The 26,359-nt window shown below is 39.0% G+C and overlaps 1 protein-coding gene across 2 annotated transcripts in view; it reads left to right on the top strand.

The window, feature by feature from the left end:
- Nucleotides 1–26,359, top strand: part of LOC105398609 (hormone receptor 4) — a 66,431-nt gene that overhangs the window by 28,121 nt on the left and 11,951 nt on the right. The window contains exons 1-2 of one of the 2 annotated variants that reach the window (XM_038108343.2): nt 19,124–19,559; nt 24,960–25,064. In XM_038108343.2, coding sequence (XP_037964271.2) covers nt 19,544–19,559; nt 24,960–25,064 — 121 coding nt within the window. In that variant the 5' untranslated portion in view covers nt 19,124–19,543. Of the gene's footprint in view, nt 1–19,123; nt 19,560–24,959; nt 25,065–26,359 lie in introns of those variants that run through there. The other variant, XM_048625907.1, reaches the window with a different exon arrangement.

The following is a 26,359-nucleotide window of genomic DNA, read 5'->3' as shown; positions in this document are numbered from 1 at the left end:
GCACGGTCGCCATGGCAACCGCCCTGGAGAATCAACATGGCGCCCAGAGGGGAGCCTTTCAAGCACGCTGATTCAAACTTTCAGTGGAAATTATTTTATTGTTTTCTCAATATATTTTATATCAAATTGTACCTTTAATTTAATAATTTCTCATAGGGTTTCATTGTTGGTTGCTATAAGGGAATATCATGTTTTTAGGTTATTCAATCTTCTGAGACTATTATGAATAAATAAATATATACTTACTTAGATATGTATATTTTATCTTATATATTTGTTTCCTGATAGCTTTCGGCATAGACAGCAATATTTAGTTTATCGACAACAAGAAAAGAAAGAAGTTTATCGGAACAAAACAAGAAGACGAGACATTCGCATTGATACCTTGAATGCCAGGCTTAAAATTGCGAGACATAGCGCTCGGTATCAGGCAGTCCTCTTATATAATAAACTACCGACTGACTTAAAACAAATTGACGAAATAACAAAATTTAAAAATTCCTTGCGTATCTTCTTGTTGAAAAGGTGCTTCTACTCTGTTGACGATTTTATTAATTTTAGAAATGTGCATGACATTTTATGTTAATATAAATATAAAATTTTGTTGTAATTTGTAATTGGGTATATTTAATTAAGTATTATTATTGTGAATTTATTATTGTTCTAATTTGTTATTTTTTATGCATGTTATATTATATTTTTGTCTATAGTAAATTCAAATACAATGTAATTTTGTGAATGAATAAATGAAATGAAACATTATAAGAGATACTTGTGTAATTTCCCCTGGGGGGTCCCCGCGTTAATCGACATTTCCTCCCTATCTTAAGATCAATGGGTAGCGACGGCGACGTGGCGACAAAGGAACTCTGTTGCTTAGACTATAATAGACTAGCTCCTTCTGGATTTACTGTGAAATTCTATAAATGGATACAATTCATACAATTCGTATCGAATTGCGACTTACTTGCTTACTTACTTGCTGCCGGTTTCTCTGCGACGAACGACATAATAATAATAATAATAATATGTGGGGACATCTCACACACGGCCATCCGACCCCAAGCTAGGCAGAACCTGTGTTATGGGTGTCGGACAGCTGATATATCTACACAAATACATAGATAGATAAATACTAAATATAAATATCAACACCCAAGACCCGAGTACAAATATCTGTCTTTAAACAAATATCTGCCCCAGCCGGGAATCGAACCCGGGACCTTCGGCATAGCAGTCAGGGCCACTAACCACTACGCCATCCGACCGACATGGTTAAGTAGAACTTAAAAATATCATGCAGCGCTGTGATTGGCTGAATTGTGATTAGCTACACGCTTAGGGAGAAAGGCTTAACTAAGAAATTGGATATATCCACCGTAAGAAGTTAGGAATATTTATTCTCCTTAAAGATTGACAACCCTAATTAAGCAGGGCTATGGATATAATATGAACATAACTACGTAAAATAATCATACTAATGTGTATCTAGACATAATTATCTGTCCTGTAACGTATGGTTTACACATTGTTTTTAAAAAACATGAGCTATGAATGTGTTTTGAGTTGGTAATGAGAAGTGACGAACATTATTGTGAACCGAAGTTTAAAATAACCAATCTGTTTTTGTCTGACCTTAATTACTTTCAGGCCAAGAACACTGTCACTTGCTAAAGTTCGACTATTATTTATTTCATTACTAAGAATTTTAGTGCTTTTCTTTGGGTGTGTTGCAAACTTGCAATAAAACTACCTTTCATAATCCATAAGGGCTGCAAACACGTGACAACTTATTGCTTTTGAATATAAAAGATCTGGCCGCGTGACTTTTGGAAGTTCTTTTTTTCTACGATTAATAAAAATTCTTAAAAAAACTAACTGTGCATCTTGGATAGTGTATGCATAGTATACTATTGTATATATCTTTCTTGTTGATTTTTGCTACACAATCTTCAGCTACAACCAGAGGCGTATAAATCATTTTTCAGTTTTTTATTATATAAAATATATTTTAGAAAATACTTATTCGTTCTTTCATAATTATTAGATTTGCCTTTGAAATCTGCATATATCTAAGTGGTTTGTTTACTAAATTTTCTCACAATCTCGTATCTTTTTCTTACCCAATGAAGATGTAGCGAGTGACATGCCCCGAGCATGCCGTCAGGTGGCGACCGTCGCTGTGCTCGATGCTCGCAACTCGTATTAAACAAATGACAACACTCGTAGGGCCCCTGACATTGATTCTGACCTCAGCTCGCCTTTTGGCAGTTGCCTTGGCAATGCACCGCGACCGGCTCGAGAGGCTGCCCGTGCTCACAATTTATACCGTATAATTACTGCCCAACACAATTCTGTGGCCTTTGCCTTGTACATAAATGCGTAGTACTTCTATTTTTGTTTACATTCATGACTTATTTTGAGGAAATTGTCTTTGCCGACTCGACAACAATAACAGCCGTTGACTTGTGTGCAGGCATGAATCTGCAACTGTAAGCGGATTAATGCACGGAAAACTGAAACTAGGGCGAATGTATTTAGATTTTAAATGTCATCGCTTTTGCCCTTGGGAGTCGTATGTATTTACCTACCTAAATATAATGTAATAGGTACCTACTTATTGCTGCAGTTGCAAGTGCAAGTGCACGTTCATTATAATTTCCAATATTCAGCTACATTTATCACCAAGTACCTAACTGTTACTGCATGAATTACTGAAGACGGCAGATTTTTGATAAACTTTGAGTCTGTTTTGTCCCCACTTAAAATGAAACATGCGATTCCGAACTTAAAGCCTCAAATTAATGTCAACTGCATAATCAGGATACTGATTGAGTTTGAATGAGTAGATCGATGGTGGTATAAATGCGGCATGGCGGGATGCACCGGCGCGGCGGCGGCGGCGGCGCGTGCGCGGCGGCCCAGTTGTCACAGGTCGCGGGTTCGTTCCCCGCCACGTATTGATCGCTTCCACGGGGCCGGAAGTGGGACTACGATGCAATAGAAATGTATGGGGCTGCTAACACCCCCTTCGAAATATTTATTATGGTGACGTCATTACTCTAGTACTTACTTAAGAATTTGGTAGACGTAAATGACGACACTGAAAGTTTAGTAAGAAATATTACGCACATTATAACATTTAAATAAATGAAATAATAATATTAATAGACCCATGGAGCGCGGATTATCACAGGTTAGAAATCCTGTTGTAAGCTAATCGAGTCATACTTGACATTGACACAGAATAATAACTAGATTCAGTTGAGGAAAGAATATGAAACGTTTGAACGAGATTGTGCTCGGGACCTTGAGGACAGAGCATATCACATTACAACGTTTACGTTGCATTTTTATCGACACCTACTTATGGGCATTGTGGAAATAACATGACTTAACTTAAACACTTACATAGGGGGTCGTCTTCTCATCGTGGTGAAAGAACGTATACGTATTACCAGTTGATACGTCACTCGAGGAGGCTCCTGTCGTCTCAACTATTTACTATCTATATTTAAAAAAACGGTGCGGATTCAATAAACTGATCTATGCACTAATAATAAGAATCTAGGCAGTCATTAAATACCAGAAATGAATAAATAAATACTAAAATGAAACAAAACTACTGCTGCTGCACTCCCAATTTTTCTGTTGCTACGCCGTAGCCCGTAGCGCCGTAGCACTTTGCTAATAAGAATTTTATAAAATGTTTATATATCTTACAATTTCTTGTGCATTTGATACGCATTTAGTGCCACTTTAGTCGTATACTCCAACAAAGTAATCTTAGCCACCGGCACAAAGTCTATTCTCGAACGCACAAACGATGGCAAAAATGAGTGTCATATCAGTTAGTTGATTATCTGAGTGCATTGCAATCTGTTTCTTAATCAGTGGCAACAGAGTGTGTTTGCCGTTGGAGTGGGCCGAGTACGTAATAGTTTGGAGCGGCATTGTGCGTCCGGAGGGGTGTTATCGCCTCCATATAAGTAGGGCTCGGAGTTGGGTCAATGACGTTCGTTGAACTCTTGCGAACGCACGTGCCGGCCTCGCCGCGCCGGACGCCGATCGTTACCGCGCGAGGCCCTTAATAATGCACCAGGGGGATGCTCTATGCACTGTGTGTTGTGCAGGCTAATGCCTAGTAACTAAACTGGTAAGAAATAGCTACGTCATGCCTAGGTTGATTGTTAAGTCAATGATGCAGTGAAAGAACAGAATAACAATATAGTTAAATATAATACAAGTACCTAAAGCATTTTATTCTTTTACACTGTCAATCAGACATGCTGTATGTTGTTCATTTGACGAAGTCCTAAAAGATTAAGAATATACTATATATATATTATGAGGTGTTACAGGATGTAGCCAAAAATGGTATTTATTGTAAAGACCGTTACTTACGCATTCCAAATGGTCAGACGTCATCCTAGTGGATTATGCTAAAACAATTGGATGCATGCATGTTGCATATGAATTGCATTTATCAACACACGCACAGATTTAGAAATGTTAGCTCATCATTTATAGCGCTAGTTGGTAAAAGCCATGATAAATCATGTTTTTCACAAAAAAACTAAACTGCTAAAATCTATAGATATTTCTTCTTCCTTACTCTCGATATTCCTCCAAGGAGTCTGAAATATTATGTATAATCTTTTAGCAAATGATAATAAATTTGGTAAGTATACACTATAACTATGTATAAAATATAATATTTGTTTTTACTACATCAGATTTTTGTGAAATCTTAAAAAATATTTCAGAACTTATTGTGTTGTATGTATTGTATCGATGCATGTCCTCGCAGCTTTATTGATTTATCCTGACAGTAATAGCCAGTCCAGGTCAACCTACTAGTTCTATGTTACAGCATAAATTGTATCTATACCTACATTAAAATGTACATATTACACTCGTGAACAATGAAAAAGTTCCACCCACAAAATGCAACCGAATTGCCCCAATTTTTTAAAATATTTATATACATTTTGACAATGATATTTACGATTTTAGTTGGTAATGTAGTAATGTAATGTTAAAAGTACTTCTATGTATATTATGTCACTGGAACTTTTTCATTGCTCGCGAGTGTGAGCACGGAACTAGGAAGCCGTAGCGGGTACCAGAAAATCTGCATCTATAATTGCTGAAATCTGCTTATATCTATTACAAGTAGATCCAAATAATGTACGCTAGTGGACAGGGTTCTTCTTGATTTATCAATGGACAACCGTTGATTTTAAACTTAATTTTTTTTATGAATGCATACGCATATTTTATTTTAGAAAATTTAACATCTATTATACGTTTAAATCGGTTGCGTTGGGCATACTGTAATCTTTGATTTCCTTTGTACGTCCACCGCTGTTATCAAGTCCTTTATAATATAGGATCGTAATACTGTTTCAATGCCACAGCAGAGCGGTGTGTATATTTGCTATCTAGCGGCGGGGGGGAGGGGAGGGGTCGGTCCCCCCGCCTCCTCGCAGGTACTAGTTGGGTCAATGACGGCCTTTGACTCCGACTGCAGCCTGAAACTAGGGCAGCGGGTACTTGCACACACTGTATTTACCACCCTGCATAGCTGTTTATGTGGGGTTGCGTGAACTATGAACTATAGCTGTTAAATGTGCGCCTGTGTTTGTCACAATTTCAAGGCTTCCTTTTGGATGTGCTATGTGAATGTATATGCTATTGATTGATTTTTTTTATTTTATAGCATTGATCGATCGATCGATATCGAGTATAAAAAATTGGTAGCTAGGTAGTACTACTTATACAAAAATTACAAATGATTTTAGGTACATTACCCTTTTGTAGATATTAAATTATAAAGATAACGTGTACAAAAAAATAATGATTCCATATTTAACACTAGTAACGATTCGATAATAAGTTAATAAGCTATTGTTGTTAAACAAACCGATACTGCGGATGGAATTAAAGATGAATTAAAAATAACCTTCAAACAGCGCTTTTGATAATGCACAATTATGCATTCGCAACAAAACGAGTCGCCATTACATAACAAATTATTAACAATGTTTTTTTTACAATGATAATATTTTTGTTAGATTCTTTTAAGTTTGCACAAGGATTGACAATATATTTTAAAAAATACAGCGGAGTTCAAATAGCCAGCCAGGCATTCAAAGAAATGAAGATCCAGCTAAATGAATCATTACATAATAAATGATTATGATTCGAAATTACATTTTAACTCATGGTGGTTGCACGGAATCAGCCCTCTGTGAGTCTGCCAACTGTGCCATATAAGTTTGACAGTTCTAAACTAGTGACTAAACACTACCCAGCAGTACATTATTATACATGTATGTCAGATTATCTCAATGAACTTCGGCCGGCTAACATTTTTATTTCCCTGACAAATAATGATTGGCTCATAGCTTCAACAAGTACTAAGGAGCTGGTACCAGAGCCTTCACTAGTGTAAAAGTAGATAGAATGTCTAAGTCAGCCAGGCCAGTAGGAGCCAAGGCTAGGTTGCTTCATACGTTGGATGGAAAGGCAACTCTATGTCTGTAACGGTAAAGTGTAAAATCCTTCCGATATTAGCTTCAATGACGTTCGTTGACTCGACCGGTCGATGGCGGCGTAGTGCATTTTCCTTCTCTGTTTTCATGTGGTGTTGGAGTTATAAACTATTGATGTCGTTTCTAGAATAATATTAAGGTTGAAAGTTGAAGGTATTCTGTTAGATATCCCACTGAGACGGCAAGGACGAAGTGTATTGTAAAACTATGAAGAGGGACTTAACGATACCAATCATGAAACCACTAAGAATGGTCCCCTACGAGCTTATGATTGATGGTTTTTGATAACTCTTTTGTTTATTTAAATCTATTTATGAGGCTGCTATTTTGTTTTTGATATGTAAGTACATAAACTTACGCACAAGTAAATATCCATATCACCAAACGCAGAGAAAGTAAAAGTTAAAAAAAAATGTATTAGATATGTAGGCCACTTAAGAGCCGCGGTATTTTTTATGTTTACTAGAGCGCTTATTTCAATCATCAGCAAAATATTTTAACAGACATAGCTCATTGTCTAAACACCGTCATACTGTAGAGCTTCATTTTGTTTCATTCGTTGTCTCAGAAGCACCACTCTCACCGGACCCTCCCCGCCGCGCGCACTCCAGCGGAGCCGTGGTGTCGGAGGTGGAGGAGAGCAAATGTCAGAGTTCTTGACGCACTGGTCGGTTGATACGTGAGGTGGCGCGCAGCTCGTGACCTAATTTCGCAGCTGCTGGTTTCAGCAGCGGCGGGCGTCAGCGGGGCGGGCGCGGCGCGCGGGCGGGGGGCGCGTGTCAATGCCGTTCGTTGACTCGCAGCACCGACGTCGGAGCGGCCTCCGCCTTACATAACCACCCACAGCGACCGCCGCCGCCACCGCCGCCACCGCGTGCGCCTCCCGGACACCGGCAGCCACCGGGGGAGACATGCAAACTGTACACAATTAAAATCATAAGTCTAGTTACAGTCTAGGCATCAGTCTATCCAACTTGAGAAAATTCTGTGCAATTTCATTGGCTATTCGTTTCTAGCCAGGTTTCTACGTCTGCCACTTTCATTCGGCTTTATCTATGAATGGGATCATTAGTAATAAATAGAGGCTTTTGATGCCAGCACAGATACATATCTCTTTACAGCTACAAAACCATATATCATGGGAGAAAGACCTAATATACTACAGTCATGTATTCAGGTATTTTAGTCGCATAATCTAGTAGTATGATGAAGAGGATTTCTTGAATTTAAAACATAGTGCACAATCATCTTTGTGTGCAGAATATCCTTGAACAACCACTAAATAGATTTACTATTTTAAAAAAGTGGAGACGTAGTTCTGTTTTATTTTACATTTTCCAACCCTTTTAGCACACCCGGTTAGAAATTGACACATGTCAGTAGGACTGTCGAACCTTCGTTATATTCGTCCATTGTAGCAATTTTTCAAGTTTAGGGTGTGAATGAATTAGGGTGGGATGGTCAGTATTATTTAAAAACAATTCCTTTGAAGTGTGCCCCGTGTGAGTGGTTGGTTGAATGGCGGGTGCCGTGGGGTCCTGGGCGGGCGGCGGGCGCGGCACAACAAGGGTCGGTGGGCGGGCGGCGGGGCCGCGCGCGGCAGCTAGCTAGTGCAGCGCGCCGCAGCCTCACGCTAACACAAACTTTAGTTAGTAACCTACTTCCGTGCCGGCGCCGCGAGCGCTCCCGCCGCTGCCCGCAGAGCTCCTCTCTACCGCGCCTCAGTGATGGACTATTTTGTTGACATAAAAGTCGGTGGTTCAGCCGTTAGTTTTGAATGGACACAATAAATAATCTCACCGGCAGCGGACAAGGGAATTTGAACACAATGCTCTATGGTGAGATTTGATGATGATGTGACCTTCAGCAGCTTCTGTTTTGTTTGCATGATGTCGGGGGCTGCCTCGTTTTTTTTTCGAAACGCACTTTTAAAGTTAGCACGTGTTTGTATTTACTTTTCGCTTTGTTGTAGCTTTAGTTTTAAGTTGTTAATGTAATGAGTATTGAGTATACATTGAGAAGAGATAGGCGATTCAAAATAAACTGTTGCTTCGTAAACAACCTCATGCGATAACTCGACGACGGTACGCTACATTAATGTAATAAATTACAGTAAATCTACAAATGCATTTATCGCAATTTAAAAAAATTGTGAGACCTCTTAATTTTAAATCTTTTAGTTAATAGGAACTAGACTAGTAGTAGACATGTATATGTCTAGTCGTGAGTCGTGAGCTGAGTTCTACTCGGGTAAAAAATTACTTTCACCTTTATTATGAATGGATCTTCAAGTGAAACTATTAAGTATTCCTTATAATTACTTCTACTCATAGTTTTTTCTATCCGTTTCTACGAAATATAGTCGGCCCGTCGGCCATATTGGATTTTATATTCAACTATTAGAATGCCATCTAGCGACCAACAGATGGCAATAGTTCATACTTTGAATATAAACTGAACCCCTAACTGAATTTATAGTCGTTTTTTTAAATCTAATAAATTTAAGTATAAAAGAAATATTACTGAAAAATAATTAGTACTTACATAAATATTGTTGTTTTTCGAAAAATAATACTAGGTTCCTACATTATTAACCTACAGACAATGGAGATATGTATATTAATTATATTGAAACGTTTTTGCTAGTCGCGCTTTTTAGCGAAGTTATTCGATAAGTTTCAGGACGCGTAATACCTAAATATAATAATATCATCCTTGCTAATTAAACAGTAATCGTTGAAGCTATGTTATGTTTTATCTTGTTTCTGTGTACAAATAAATGATCTTAGGTAGTTAATAGGTTAATTAGATAGTATTTGAATTTTTCTTTGTATTAGTTAAGTACGGCGTTTCTTCAAGCTGTCATGAAAGTTTTTAGGAGTATAAATTTGTAGCATATATTTGATTGAAAACATTATGTTCTACTGATATATTTATCCATACATGCGTACGTAATGCACCAGTAAGAGGAACCCTCTAATATCCAAGTCAAGATTAGTTAAACTCCTACGCACACGCACACATTGACACGCATAACTTTCAGCGGTGTGTGTAGTAAGTAACGTAGCTTTATGTGTGTGTGCGCGCGCGAACATTTTTGTCGAAAAGGCGCACACGGGCGAGTTATGTGGCTCTCGCGAAACTAGGTCGGTTCAGTGACCCATATGTTTATCTAACGATTGTATTGCGTCCCGACGGCCGCGGGCCGCAGGCGCTGCTATCGCTCGCGGTTTCGTTCAGGTTATCAGCGCAACCTGTCCTTTGCATTACTGATAGTAAACACGAAAGCCATGTTTACACGTAGCTGCAAGTACCATTGGCTCTATCAGGATACCGCTCTCCTTTGTACCAATTCAACGAACTTGTGGATCAGAATCCACTTTACAAAAGGTTGCATATGATTTTCAAACTTGCGTAAATCTAAATACCTATTTCAGACTTTCAATTTCACTGGCATTTTTTCAAACTCTCTCTTTTACTTTTCAACGGAGCATTTCGTGGCGCAAGATCGATCCTCGCTGGATAAGATCTCGTTGACAGTTGGCTGAGTGCAGTCCGTATACAAATGAAGTGTCGCGGTGGATACCGCTCGCTCGCCAAGGACGGAGAAAGCGAGAGAAAGGATGTACATTATATGACGTCACAGAGTTAACAACCGCTAGGTTCCGCTCGGCATCGAAATCTGCTGCTTAAACGATGACATTATGGCTTCCTGTTTTTTAATACCGGGTTTAAAATTTATTACACACTTATCGAAATAAAACATGCGAGTAGCGTGGCCAACCGGCAATGGTAATCCTTGACCTAAGCACAAAAAAACGCTACAAACGAATTAGTACCTTAAGCCTTATGAGTACTTTAAAACTATGATGCCCTTCATTTTCGTTAGCATCTTTTAACTCTATTATTGTGAAGGTGAGCGCTGGGCTCGCTCACACATTACCGTTTCTACACTAGCTGTCACACTCTGCTTTGGGTTCATGCGATTAGTGCGAGTGGGACAGACGGTGCATTTGATAAGTAAAGGGTGGTCTATTCTGTCTAACACGCAACGCAATAGCAGCTAAGGTCGCTCCGACAGCGCAGTCAACGAACGCTGACAAGGTGACGCCGACTCTCGGTGATCATTGTCAGATGCTGCGCGCGCGCACTCCGCACGGCATACACATTCATAGACACATACATTATGTACCTACTCTATTCTATCATCACGTGATAGAGACGAAATAAATGCAGTAAAATTCCTCTATCCTTGACGATAGGGTTTTGACTTACAAATGCTTAGGTCTTGTATCACATGTATTCTCTACATAATAACATTATAATCCCTATAAATTGATCGTTGCATTGTTTTCTTATTAGTTTACATCTAAAAACCAACGAAATACAACTTTTATTACATTCATGTATATTATTTTATTGGTAACAAACAAATAGATTTATCTGTAAATTTAATATGCACAATAATTCATCAGAAAATTTGTGTCAATAATGATATGAACACAAAACATATCTAAAAGATAATTGCAAATGCACATAGCGTAATGAGAAACAGTACTTATGTATGTCCTTAAATAGGTTTATAAATTGGTTGGTTCATTTTCATTAGACTCGCATTATTTATTTTTATAAATACATTTTTATTTCCCTTTCTATTCAAGACTAGTTTAAAATTAAAACTAATGACTTGTATAGCCATGGCAAATAAAAAAGTGAATCCATTGGAACTGGGAATCCTTATTTATTTTAAATGGTACATCAGCAATAAATTTTACATAATCTACTGTTACGAAGGGGACACGGGCTTTGCGAGTGAATACTACACTCACGAGCAATGAGAAAGTTCCAGTGACATATTGCAAGTGCAACGTTTTCATTGCTCGTGAGTTTATGTATGGTGTATAGCCGGAACCTATAGCATATTTGCCTATGATTGTTCATTGGTACCAGCTCAGTCACACGTCGACGGGGGATGTCGTAGGCCGCGGCGGCCCACTAGCTCACACCAGGACCTTGTCACTCGCAGTTATTATTGAATTGGAACCATTTCATATTCAGGGCACCCATAGCATAGATCGCATTCATTGCCCGTAATTTCCGTACGGCCACTTATTGGTGATGATGAGTTAACCAGTATAGCCGCTGGAGAATGCATTATACTTTTTGTTGCTATTATTTAGTAATCCTTATTTATATTCAATATTTCTAGGTGTATCACCCTGAAATCGCTTTTAAAAGTTCAATGTTTTCTGTCAATTTACCTAGTAATATATGAGGGTGTATGTCATAGTGTCGACCAGTAATGGTTTTCCCACGCAACTCAAGCTGTAGGTGCAAGCCGCCACTAACCTTGCAACTAAACCTTTGCGCCGGCGCCGGTCCGGAGCGACAACATAGAGTCATGGACTTGTCATTATAACCATTGTTGCAACCTTCTCACTAACGTTGTACCGAACATAGCTGGGTGCCTTTCGAGAATATTCGCTGCTGAAAGGATCCATGTTCTGCTTTTCTTTCATACATAAATTAGTACGATCGTCAATCAAAGTTCTTGAGGAATAATTGTAAAAAAATAAAGCTTTTCTTGAAATAAGGAAAACTAGTAAAATATTATTTAATCTCGGTATCCCCGTTATTTAAAATGGTACAAATACTTAGCTCTGCTGACGATAATGCTTAGCACAGCTTGCACATTTTCATAAGGTAACAGCGAGGAAAATACTAACCATAAAGGCCAACTTTCTTAAGTCAACGATCTCTTGCTACGAACACAGCAGCTTGTAACCAAACCCAGTGTCATGGAAAAGTGTTCGTCTATTTCTGCTATAAATAGCTGATGTGATGTGATGACCTTTCGCTCGGGTGATGCGTCAGCCGAAGAGCCGAACTTATGTGATGTAACGTTGGCTCAGGCTGCCAGCAGGGCTACCAACATGGCGGCGTGTCTATCTCGTGTGGTTGTGTTGGTACGAAGGCAGCGTCGTCGAAAGAGAAAGTGGTGAGGTCTCCGCGAGGCATGACCGGCCCACGACGTGAAATGTTGTCGGAATATCGATGATGTTTTGAGTTGAGTGCAAATGCCTTGTTATGTAACACAGTGTTTTGGATCTTACCGTTTCTTTGAAGCTATAAATGTTCTCTCTTTCTCTCTCCCTCAGGCGTCACAGTAAGTTAGGAGTCGATGGCAGTCGCCATGGCCGAAATCGGTCGGAAGGTCATCATCATCATCTCTCTTTTAAATGATCTATATCATTTCACTTTGAACTTTGATCAATTATGCCCATGAACACAACTTTCTCTAACATTTGATGTATTGAAAGTAAATCTTGACATAAATTATCATCACCATAGTAGGTCCTCAAAGCACCTACTAGACACGACAATATCCTTGGTCTTGACAATAAGCACCCTAATATCAACCCACCGCGTGCTGCTCCAAGAACAGGTAAATCTACTTTCACCAGAGTTACCATTACGGTGGTGGTGACGTCATAGCTCCTACGGGAGGTCCCGCTAGCCACGCAGGGTACCGTTGCCTCGTCTACGCGCTGAGACGCGCACGCCTCTAGCCACCAATTACTCTCGCTTTCGATACGCTTTTTACCGTCCAACTTGAATATGGCCATTTACTTTTGTTGTGCTGCTGTCTGCTACACGGTTTAAAGCTAACTTTCTTTGTAAGTAATGGTTTGAATGAGTAATGTTAATGACCTTTCTTTTGATTGAGACAATTTTGTTTTTTGTAACAAAAGAAAGCCAGACTTAGGTGTAAACGCGCTTGCTAAGTATGTATTTTTACACGACTCGGATTAAATAGTTAACTAAGCTCTATGAGCGTAGAGAAAAAATGCTTAAAATATTATGTATAATACAAAGTGCCCAAAATGTTTTGTAAAGCCTTGACCACGAGCATCTGACATTAAATCGGGGACCGGCCTTTCACGGCTCCATCAGGTGTAGCTCGTATTGTATAAGTGACTTTCCATTCGTAGCCGGCGCTGGCTCCAGCTTGCGACACCCCCGGACTCTCAGTTAAGGTCGCCAATATGTGGCAATTTTCCCATTTCGAAGAACGCACCTTGACCTAGGAATTAAATTTTATTTCGTAACTACCCGCGCTTGTAGTGCTTGCGCTGCATGTCGCAAATTGTTCGCTTGGCACGCTCATTTAAATTGTAACGCCCGTCCAAATATTTTGTAAACTTGTGGTTTAGTAGTAACAGTAATAAAAATAATGTAATCTACTATTTATATCTCATTCATGAATGCTGAAGAAACGCGTAACAATCGTTGCTCACAACGGTAGAACTTGAATGTAGAGTCATAAAAATTACGCATGTAACTGAATAGTAACTAGTTTTCCGAGTGCAAGTTTCAGCAGTAGGTAGTTCCAGCCGAGTCCACTAGATGGCAGCGGCGCTGCAGCGCGGGCGCCGCGGCGGAGGGGCGAGTTGCGCCACGGAGCGAGCGCTTTACGCAACCAGGCCGTTCACCCCGGAAGGCGTTTTCCTAGCGTTTCATACTGTGTTACTGTGTTGATGCGATCGCGTGACTGCTTCGCGTGAGGATACTGCCGGATCCTCCACTCACGGCTGCTCTGCTCACAGCTGCACAGACCTAATTCTCTTAATGCTGGCCACAATTATTGGATGCACTAACGCTAACGCTCGCTTTTACTAACGGTCGGCTAATTGTTGTTGTTGGACACGAGCGGGTGGCTCAGTAGAAATGTGTTTACACACGCCTCACACGGACATTAATATGTATTTTTATCCATTGAGTGGATTGAGTTCTAACTTTAACAATTTTATTAAGATTTAAAATTATATTATTACCGATGTACACTTTTTAAAAACAAAGCATCTATTTTTTCACAAGTTATGTTTTGGTGACACATACAAAAGAAATATAACTGGACATTTCATACTAAACTTTACACTCATGTCATGTTGATAAATATACTAAAACGTAAACTTAACATATACCCAATTTTAAAAACTTTTCCGAGGATAATGTTCCATAAACTCTGAGTAAGGTCGATATTGCCGCAACTAGCTGACATGCGGCGCGGGTTACGTCAGGGCGCATCGGCCGCGCCACATCGCACGACAGAAAGCCTTAAACACTGCCTCCTCGACCCTAACTCGTAGCCGGAAAATGGATAGAGAGCAGCTCGTAGCTATAGCTACCGGATCCCAAATCTAGCTACGAAGTGTTAGGTTAACAGCGCTGTATCTGCATATTATATAGAAGGATCTAATCGCGTCGATTAAACTTCGTCATCTCACAATAGTTTTTAATATACTTAATAGCAATTAACAAAATGTTACTATACACAGTCTACATACGTATATGGATGCAACGATCAGTTCCTCTCACTGGTAAGCAGATTACAAAACGGCTGCTGCTGCTAACCTCCAATCCCTCCTAGTATTGCTCAAATATAGAATTGAAATGCGATTTAGAGATGAACTCGACTAAGGCATTGTTCGAGAAATTACCCAACAGAGAGTACAAGTGCTAATAAATTAAAACATCTCTTTAATATTGCCGTCCCAAATAAACAGGGGTAAAAGACCTTTACGCAACGCAGCGGTTACGTGGGCCCGAGTGAGAGGCAATGTCAGCTGTCTGCAGCCGCTCTACTATTGTGGCTAGCAGTTCTAGAGACCTTTGTTAGCGTTGCGCCAGCCCCATCCCGGCCGCCTAGCTTTTAGGCACTCTTTCAGTTGACTCAGACGTATAAGTAGAAATCGCTACTTTTATGTTATTTGAACTTTGAACTGAATAAAAAGAAATTTCAGTACTGAAATAATGAATATATTTCTTAAGGATAATATAATACAATGATCAATACATGAAGTAGCAGAAGCTTATCATGAAACACTAAAGTTGGTGCACTTTGCACAGGTGCTACGAAACCGCTACGAAATTGCTACGCTATCGCTACGAGTTCCCATAGTTGAGAGTCGTGCTGTTTGTGCATTTTTTTCCTGTTATTAGTATTGCAATATCAGTAATGGATGGTTTCCCTGCAGCCTTTACTTAGTTTCATTATCGCCTCCAAAAGGAGCTAAATGCTGCGTTATGTGTGCCAAAAAGGTCAATGAACAGCCTCGGCGTTTCTACAACCGCATTCACAGATCCAAATCGCTTAAATCTTTATTCTAATGCCATTCAATTAACTTTACAATGGCAAAGTAATAAAGTTCACATTGCGATCTAGGCGTAAATGAATAGGAGACCTTCTATGTTGCCGGTTGAACTATGGTAATGCAAAGCAAGAACGGTGTAGGTTGGCTGAGGTTTTGGTTGCAATTTGAATCTTAGTCGCTGCATTTACAGTATACAATTAATATATCAGATGGTGGCCGTTACGTTTATTGGTTTCGTTTCGATTATTTGGCAGTGACGGCCGAAATGTTATTTTGTTTATCGTTTGCGCGCGTTCTTGACAGCGAAAAAGTGAAAACGGCTGCGGCGGCTGAGGATTGTGAAACTGCCCCCCCCCCCCGTGCCTGTCCCCCACCCCCGCCGCCGCCGCTCTATGGCGCACGCACAGCCACATGCGTTATGTAATGTAGGAAATGTGCTGAGCTATGTTTGTATACGACAACCATAAAAAAGTGTCACATATGAACTGCCTGTTACAAACTCAATCGTTGCTACTGGAAAAACTAAGTTGACTCATACACTGAGATATTGCTTCCTACTTCTTGCAGATCAACTTTTCTCAGATTGAAAATACTTGCATGTCTGACACTTTAGGTGGATGTTTTAGATTCCTTTTGCAGTCCATTACCTACAATTTAATATGTTTTCTTTTCATACCATTCCCAAGCTCCAGATACGGCGAAGGTTCATGTCCAACATAAGCTGTAGATAATGAAAATATGTTTTATACAATAACATGAGCCCTGCCTAGTTTTGGCAGCCAAGCCAATATTGTTAACCACGCACGCTCGTCGATCGCTTCGATACAGAACAATACCAATTAAATATTAATTTTATATTGTTTGTAAATATTTTTGAATCTATAGTAATTATATTTTTGACCTACCGTTTGATACTTATATACTTAATAGTTTTATACATACCCAATATAACATAAGCTGAGTTTTTAACTACAAATGCAAGTATGAAACCTACACCCACTGCTATTGTAGGGTTTATTCAGTGGTCCGATTCAGATGATGAATATACTATTCAATTTAGACAAAGTAGATGTATGAGTGAGTGAGTGAGTTAGCTCATTAACTGGCACAGTTGTCAGTCGCTCTATGACGAACAGTTAACCCACTAAAAGTGATTGAATTCAATTGTTCGTCCGATCAGCCGAGCAATAGTAGGTTCCGTGAAGTCATCAGTCTACATACATCAAGTGCTAACAGTTCAATTTATTACACTAAGTACTTACCTAATTATTGAAATCGCTTGTTGCCGAGTAGGTACATTCGAGTCGCAGTCGATGAACTCTTTATCAAGCATCAGCGAAATTTGGATTGTCACATGTAGATCAACAGAGATAAAGGTGTACTTATGTGTTTGGTGGCGCCACTATATTTGCCTTTTATCGACTGATGACTTACTTGTAGGAAAAATATTAAACCTCACGGCTTCCACCGCTTCTTTCAACATAATTTAGATCTTTAATGTAAGGTGCGGCCAAGATATTTTATCGAATTGCCGATTAGTAACAAAAACAGAAGACTTTAAAATCGAATCCAAATAAGTTTTTCATTGTTCACAATTTTTTATTGTAATCGGTCAGGTGTATACTTATTTGATTTCTAAGTTCATTGTATCCATGACTCATTTGTATTCGCAAATTATGTGAATTTATGGCAATGACTCTTATTTGACCTGCACGGTTTTCCATAGTAGGTTATGCTCATCAGCGAAATACGTATAAAATAGCTTAGCACAAAAATTTCATGTTTGAGTAGATTGACAATAAAAAGTCTGGTACCTATCGATGAAAAAGAACCACACCCACTCCTATCCATGGGTTTTGGAGCGTGTGAAAATATCCAAATAAAGTGGACCAAATGTACGATATCACCAGAAATCTCTGGGAACTCGCGCTATAGTTGCGAAATCTCTACTTGAACCTGTAATATGATGACTATATGACATACGGTGTGATATTTGCAGAATTTTTTCACCGTCGAATTTAAGTCTTGACTTAGAAGTTAAATCATTGAGAAAGTGTGTGTACATTATGAATTTGATGTTTTTGTATGTCTAAAGCTGTATGTAATCTTAAAAATTATCAAATCTTTCTATTATCTTGACATTTTCAAATAGGTTTCATTTCCCTGACCACATTTAGACAACACTCGAAATAAGATACTACATACTTCCTCATCTAAAATGGCGTTCCAAATATCTTGGTGATTCTATTTACAAACTAAAACAATGCCAAATAAACAACGGGGCATCGTCTTCCTGTTATCGTGAGAAATTGGGTTACCATCGAGTTAGTACCAGTGGAGGCCACCGCGGCGCTCGCGTCGCAGCGTTGCGTCAACGAACCCACTGCAGTATTTTTTTTAACAGAGAACAGTTAACCCAGTTTCGTGAGCGCGTTCCTGGGTTATATATATAACCAGCCTGAAACATGACGATGCGCACACGCACATTCCAACACAACTAATGGCCAGATAACAGGCTCGACGCAGGAACTGTACGCTTACTTACACGTTAATACGATTTTGTGAAAAAGCTATTGATGCGAATGAACTCTAGTTTAATGTAATTCAATACGAAAGTGTGTCGTCGGCCACCTCACCTTTCAGACAAAAAGCGGCGGCCGCGTATCTAGAGCAGATTCTTGTGGGGTGACGCCTGAAACTTTTGTTTGGTTCCTATGAAATAGAGGTATAAAAGCGTACATGTAAAAGGCTATAAAGAATCGGTTATTTTGCTTTTGTTTTATAATCAAGTAGTGCTCATTAGCTGAAATAATTGTATACAAAAATACGAGTAGCAAGATAGCAACGCATAACAATGACTTAGTTTCTTTATGTACGTTATATTTTACTAATGTGTATATACCTACTAAAATACAGCGTGAGATTACTATACTCAGTTAAAATATGAATATTCCCTTAAGTATAATATAAAAGGCTTCATTTCAATTGTTCAGTTTTAAAAAACAATCGCCTAATTTTAATCAACGACTTATAAGTAGCATACAGAAATTATATCCGCTATCTATGAGCATGTAGAAATGTGAACATAACTAGGAGTATAGTTCTGAGGCATATGGTGGATGCGCGTGCTGGTGACCCAGTTGCGGCCCCGAGGCTCCGAGACGCCTCCTCCACCGCGCGAGCTGCTAACACTGAAAAATTTTGAAATCCCTTTCATAAGTTCATCGACCCCGCTATCGAAATCCGCACACACACGCGCGTCCTCGGCCACAGGTTCGGCAAAAAAAAGAAACAAAAAATCTTTAGCAGTAACGGTGAATGAGTACAAGAGCGAGATAACGCTATTTCGGCGCGCACTCGTCGAGCGTAAGGTCGACCACGAAAAATACTGACGCAATTTTTACATGGTACGTAATTGAGTTGAGTCGCCGGGAGTAGTGTGCGTGCGCCGAGAGCGACGCCCGCGCCGCCGAAACCGAGCCGGAATATTTAGGTGAAAGTGTTTCGAATTTCGGCATGACGACATTTGCGCACAGTCGTTATCGTGACTTTGCCGAATCGAGAGGTTCGGAAGCAGCTCTCGAGACGAGGCAGCCCTTGACGCGCCGCTGTTGCAGGATATGCCCGCGACTCATGTGAACAGTGACAAACTATGCTGAAAGTTCGTGTGTCTAATAAATTTCGGAGACGTAAATTAAAAAGGTGATCAGTTATTAAATTGCGATTCCCGTGTGATGTTTGGATTGTTGCGGTGTTGACAAGCTGTCGGCCGGGAACCGCGGGCCCGACGAGGCGCACGACGCCTTCGCTCACGACCAACTCTTGCAGAATATGACCTCAACAATGGGTAAATATACTTCTTTTTTTTAGTTAATAAACCCTTAAAAATTCTGAAATAATAGACGTTTTACATTGTAAAGTATGATAATATGATCTGAGCCGCGTAGCAGGCTGCGTAGCGCTTCCGGCCGCTCGTAGCACCGCGCCGCCGCACGGGGCCGCACGCCACCTCTCTGAACGTAAACTACTGTATAACTTTTGTTTTTTAGGAGCCCTATGTGTTTTACATTGCTTTTTTCTTGAATGTTTTTTAAATGCCTTTATGAAATGCAATACCTGAGTGTCGATCAGGGATTTTAAATACTTACCTTAAAACTTACCTTAAATACAGATCAGAAGAAGGCTTTAACCAAGTCAGAAACAAACAGTTATTTAGTTTTTGTGTTAAAATAAATAAGGATACTGTGACAAATTGCAGATAAAACTAATTTTATATTTTATAAGGCTGTATTCAGAAGTATCCCTGGCACCTGCCCCCTGCAGCGATAACTAGTCAATTTGCAATATGACGATATTGTCCGACATCAATAGGCATCGCAAAGATTTGCATAAGCTTGAAAGTAATTTTTAAAGAAAATTGCCCTTTTAATGAGGAGAATACTCGTGCTACTCGTGCATGATATACTGTAGTGAATTTTAATGTTTTCTTGGGAAATATATAAATAATATGCAACTCTTTCCTGGTTTGCACATAGTATGTTATCAATTTTATTCTAAATTCCACAATTTTCTGGGATAAGTGATGCAAAAAATGAAATAAAGTCAAATTGCAGGGTTACTGCAACTTCGCCATTTTTATTTTGATACATAAAAAATATAAATATAATACATTGAATTCTGCCACCGTAACCGGTTATAACCACATTCATTTTTTTATAATGTAAAGCAAATTTTGGAATAGCCTTGTATTAAGTTAACAAATGATGCGGAAGCCCCCTGTCGCATCCTTCACTGAAACAAAAATGGCTTAAACCGTTCCACCGGCCAGCTAGTTATGCTAATCCGAGTCACTCTACATTAAATGAACCAGGAATTGCAAAATGAATAACTCCGAATTGAATCTACAGCCGTGACATTCAGAGATCTCTGCTCTGATGACGTCATCATCACCGTGGTTTATGGCGGCACTTACTTTTACTTTCGTTACAACACTGCCCTTTGTCTAAGCTCCGCCGTGCTGTGGCCCCTGACTAGCCGGGGTCGACGACCGCCCGCCATTTTGGTTGCCGAAATTTTTACGCTCACTTTCCAATACAGTGAAAGCGTTAAGGTACTGAATGTCACTGCCTCCTTTCAATGCATTAAGTGGGTGGACTCCGGAGCCGACTTTAAATAATAATAGATGCCGCACTAGAGAAAATATACGTAGGTATTGTTCTTAGAACACAACCCTGAGACACGTCTGTTTTTACTTCGGTTCATACATACTATTAGCAGTGATTGTATTACCTACTGAAAACGTTCATCCAAGGAACCATCGCCCAGGAAACCAAGCCAGGAATTCTCAGATACTATAATGGCTAAAATTGAATATAAACAACAGTTAAATTGTCTTGTCCAATATTCAATATCTCGATATCAAAGTGATCACGACTCGCCATAGCTTGGCAACAACAAAATTTGTAAGAATAATCTGCATATTTGATCGGACCGGAAGTGGCGCCATATTTCGGAAGTATCTCGAGATCGGACGTGTGCGCTGCGCGGGCGCCAATGTCGACGGGAAATGTCAAGGTGCGCGCGGAGGGCGACTGGCCCTCTCTAAACTCAGACTATTTGAACCAAAATAACTTTAAACTGGCATCGCATAGGGTCCATTATATCCTTTTGTGCATGGATATACTATAATAAGTAGGTATACAGTTTTTTTATCAAATGAACTTTAAGGTTGCGTTGAGTGGTTAATACTTATGTCAATCAAATGGAATCTAAGTACTCCATGAAACGATTAGGCAGTTTCATTTGAAGTCTCATATTTAGATGCACGCACAGTTATTTTTACATACATCTTGGCCATATAAAGTACGTTTACTCACTACAGAAATTGAAATTTAAAAATCTATTGTTAAAAGTAACTACATGAATTAAATCAATGTGTATTTTTGGTCCTAAGGACAATAATATGAATTAATGCTTAATATTTCATTTAAGATGAAATTTCTAATCTTGTATTAGCAATTATCAATGATCAAATAATAATTAAATAAAAATATTAATTTACATAAGTTTGTAGCAAAATTGATACAAAATGAAAGTGCGCTCGCGTTGAATTCTTTTACTAGAAGAATCTAAATTCTAAAAAAACATCGACCAAAAAATGCAATAAAATGTGTGCAAAAATTACATTAATTATTACCTATTTGATTTCAATGTCATGAACCTGAACCCTCATTGTAACCTAATGCTAATATGTAATCTTATACCTAACAACGGCATACCCTATCCATTGAAGCGCCTGAAATAATATACATATACCCTAACAATATACATAAAAGAAAGAAACATTTATTGGACACACTGACGAAAACAACATAAATACAGCAAATGATACAAAACAACACCAAAATACGAACAATAATATAAAATAAACAAAGGTTGCTGTGCAGAGCGTCAAAAAGGCACCAGCTCAGCAATAAAGCCACAGCGCTGCTATACACATGGCTATACAAATTGACAGTCAGTATCAGTCTATATCTAGCCAGTGTGTAATAGATCTTTGCTAGCCAGTAACTTTCCAGCCCTTCAAATAAGGTCTGTGGAATCCTCAGTGTGGTCCGCTGTTGTTCACATCGGTCGTTGCGCCGGCCGGCCTCGCCACTGACATTGCATCTCGGAATAAGGAACTCGACCAGTTCCTGTATTATTCATTATAGCTCACTCTTAATGCATTCTTATTTTAAACATTACGATATTTAAGTGCTGCTATAAATAGATGAAAATACATGGAATGTTGTATCCGAAAATCATTGTTTAAACATGTACGTAGGCCATTTTTTAAAGAATTCAGTGGAAATAATTTATATTTAGGTACTTTTCCAAATCTGATTCGAAACTTCGATTTCAACTAAAAGTAAAAAACAATCATTTTTCACTCAACACTTTATACACATACCGCACTGCCATACAACCGGTGAATCCAAGTTATTTCAGCCTCAGACAAAGATAGAATTAAGGTATTACATACAATCAAAAGGGCGACCCTGGGTGAGGACACGGGGGACGTTTCCGTGTAAATTCGCCTTTATATGGTCCATTTACGAAGTGTTTATCTGTTGGCTGGTCACTTTGTCAACGTCCAATACTTAACTGCATGAGTTTATCTGTTACTGAAGCGGTAATGTTCTTAATGTACAAGTTAATGTAAGCTCTGTACGTGCGGGCAGTGAACACTTCTTTATTGTACATGTTGATGTTTTAATTAGATTTTTATTATTAATACATACATTTGCTTCTTAATAATCAATATAAAGATTATAATGTTTTTATTTCATATAACAATCTAAAAGAAAAATTACATAAAATAACTTTGTTGGTATTAGTTATTTATTGCAATCATGTTGTCATATTGTCATCATCATAACTAGACTTTTGAGATAATGCAAAAGTTTCGACTACCTTATCATTCTCATCTGCCATTGCAGGTATATTTGTGGAGTTAGTCTTTGTTTTTCTTAGTACAAGCACATTCATGTGGCAAATCTTCAAAAATGAGACTGTATTTGCATTATGGTGATGCACCCGGAAAAACGGAGGCTCCAAAGTTCCGGGCGCGCGGTGACGCCGCTATCAGCACCGCGTCACGTCGCGTCGCGAATTAATTCAAAATCACCACTTATTTATACACCCATTATCAAGGTCTTTGACTCACGCCGTTTATTTTGGCCGCGGCTCCAACCTGCGGAGTAAACAAATTGTAGAGTAGATTGTGCGGGCGTCGCTCCGGGGTGTATAAACTCTAGATTTCGACTGTCTCAAGATCCACCGTTTTACATAGCAACAAATAAGAAAACATACATCAACATCGAAGTATTCAGTATTGCGAGCATCAAAACTATTTGCAAAAGTAACTCACATGAAGATAATGATATAATTTTATTTCATGCAAACTATTACGTAATTCATAGGTGCGCGTTGCAGTTTGTTATCAGTGCAGCGGCAGTGTCCACGTGACGTCACGACTGTGACTGTTTCAGTAAAGTATGACGCCGTGCGATCATGAATCACATTCATATCAGCCCGTTCACAACAAATTACGCTACTTTACATAAGGCTACGGTCAAAACACATAAAACCAATCTGCGACGTATGCAGCAGGTTAATTTCTGCGTATTTTTCTACAACATCATGAATTATGCTGCTAGTGTTAGGTATACGAGTAGGATCGATTTGGCACGGGTCTTATCGATAATGCGCAAATCGTGTATTGTTCGCACATCTTTAGTATCTGTTTATTTACTATGTATAAGGATTCTGAAAATATATATCTTTACTGACTTGACTGACCAATCATAGATTCCTACTAACCTGTAAAACAAGAAACAGAAACACCCATGGCCAGTTATAGTCCTCTGCAGAACAAGGCCTCCTTCAAGGCAGGGGCGTTTTGCCCATTATAGGTATATAGGTGGGTTGGACTAACCTGTGATAGGATTCAAATTTTAAAGGTCAATGACTGTACTACGGTGACTTGGAATTCCGTTCTGCTGATAAAACTGAGCCGTATCGGTCATGATCGCTGCACCCGACCACGTCATCGCGCGAGCGTCACTGAAAGATTTCCACTACACACCTGGGATTGATAATGATGCCACAGGCAACAATCAACCTGTGTACTGTGTCACCAAAATTTGCTAGGATCAATGACCTGATACAATCAACTACCTATGTATACATACGTGTATAATTGTTATGCTTACGTCCTTAGAAACACATAAAAAATAAATACGCATATGGTGGCACGCGCGGGGGAACGGTGCGCCGTACTTGTGACGTGGTTCACGTTATCAATGGCATCTATTGAACAATAGGTACTGTTGAGATGAAATTTTCTAATAAAAGTAGTAGCCAGCTGAATTTGCGGGTTGTAGTAATCTGAGATGTGCCTTGGGCGTATGCTGAACTTGAAATCTGCAGTGTCATGCCTCATCCCTCCCCTGCTATTGCGGGCCCCTTCTATGTAAATAACCACATCGCGTTTCCAGATTGTCGTAAGTGCTAACACTAATACGATGACTGGTGCAATTAGATTTCAATGGATAATGGGATCCTTATCGACCTACGATTGCTCTCTGCTAGAAATAGATTTCTCCCACAGCTGCGGTTCCCACGTACCTGTAAAATAATACCTATGTTATTTATAAATTTATTACAAAGAAATATTTATTCAACTCTGTTTTATTTGTTGCAGGAATAATGACACTCAGCCGCGGGCCGTGTGACCTGGACAACATGAGTCTGTTCCAAGACCTCAAACTGAAGAGGCGGAAAGTGGACTCCAGATGTAGTAGCGATGGTAATTTTCTACATTTTGTCATCTCAATCAAAGTTCGCTTCCGAAATGTCGCATTCAAGGAAAAGAGCACCGACATGTTTATACACAAATCAAAATCTACTATATACGTATGACCATGCTATATGACTTTCTTATAAATACTCGTAAAAGTCGAATCCAACCACAAATCCTCCGACATCATGCACATCTTTTAAATTGCTACTTTGGCTTTCTCTTCAAACGTCCAATGTATCGTAACATTCGTAATGCAGCAACACTATAAACATTGGTATTGTTAGTAGGGAAAGGTCGTGTGATGATTACTATGCGGGTGTAGTCGGCTCGTCGGTAGTCGGGCCACGACCACGGGTTGTCGCTTTCGTTGGCGATCTGCATTCACCTTGCGAGTGTTGCGGCGCGCTCCCCCGACTCGACCGCATCATGGAGGTGTGTCGTGTAATCTGGCATCGTAACGGATAACTATTTAGTATTTAGCTATCTCATGTTTCTGCAACGATATACGTAAGTACTATATTATAATATAGTACTTACGTATATCTTTAAACAGCGTCCTTGATCCGTAAAAAACGTTTGTACGTGTGAACACTTCCATAGATTCGTTTACACGCTGTTAATAACATCAAGTTCAGCGGTTATGGAATCGATCAGGTTAACGTTAACTGTTGAATAAATTAATAAAAAGATTTGGTAATAGGTATAATATTATTGAATATAGTAAAAAGTTAAATAATACGGCTCGCGGCAGCGTGAGAGCACAAGATCAGGTTTTTAGAAATGCCATAACTTTCACTCGAAAAAATTGCCAAAACGAGATCCGGTTCTACTGGTTAACAGTTATACAAAATAATGATTTAAATTAAGTATGATCACTTTATAGATATCAACATTATAATAGAAAGATCAAGATCTACATAAGTAGTTTATTTAATTATACTCGTACGAACAGATAATTTCAGATCTATTTTTAGATTGTTTTTATTAATACTTCTGTTGAGACAAACTGCTAGTAAGTAATTCAAATAATATTAGTGATACCATTTAAAATTTCAATGAATAACAGCTATTAAAAATGTAAGATAAATGAGCAAAGATGTACGAAACTTCGACTTCCCAGCTACATAACATCACGATACGCGAGTGTCAGTGACGAAGAAAGTTTACGTAAACAAGTGAAAGTACTTAATAAAAATCTGTGCCGTAATTATTGTTTGTGAGCGAATGAATAAGTCATGAGAGAAAGAAAGATTCACTCTTTGTCGGCCAATGTTATAGCACTAGAGGCGCTAAGCGCTTGG

The sequence above is a fragment of the Plutella xylostella genome, chromosome 15 (genome assembly GCF_932276165.1).
Source record: "Plutella xylostella chromosome 15, ilPluXylo3.1, whole genome shotgun sequence".
Classification (NCBI taxonomy): domain Eukaryota; kingdom Metazoa; phylum Arthropoda; class Insecta; order Lepidoptera; family Plutellidae; genus Plutella; species Plutella xylostella.
The sequence above is the reverse complement of the archived record's forward strand: the minus strand, read 5'-3'. Positions and strand labels throughout refer to the sequence as shown.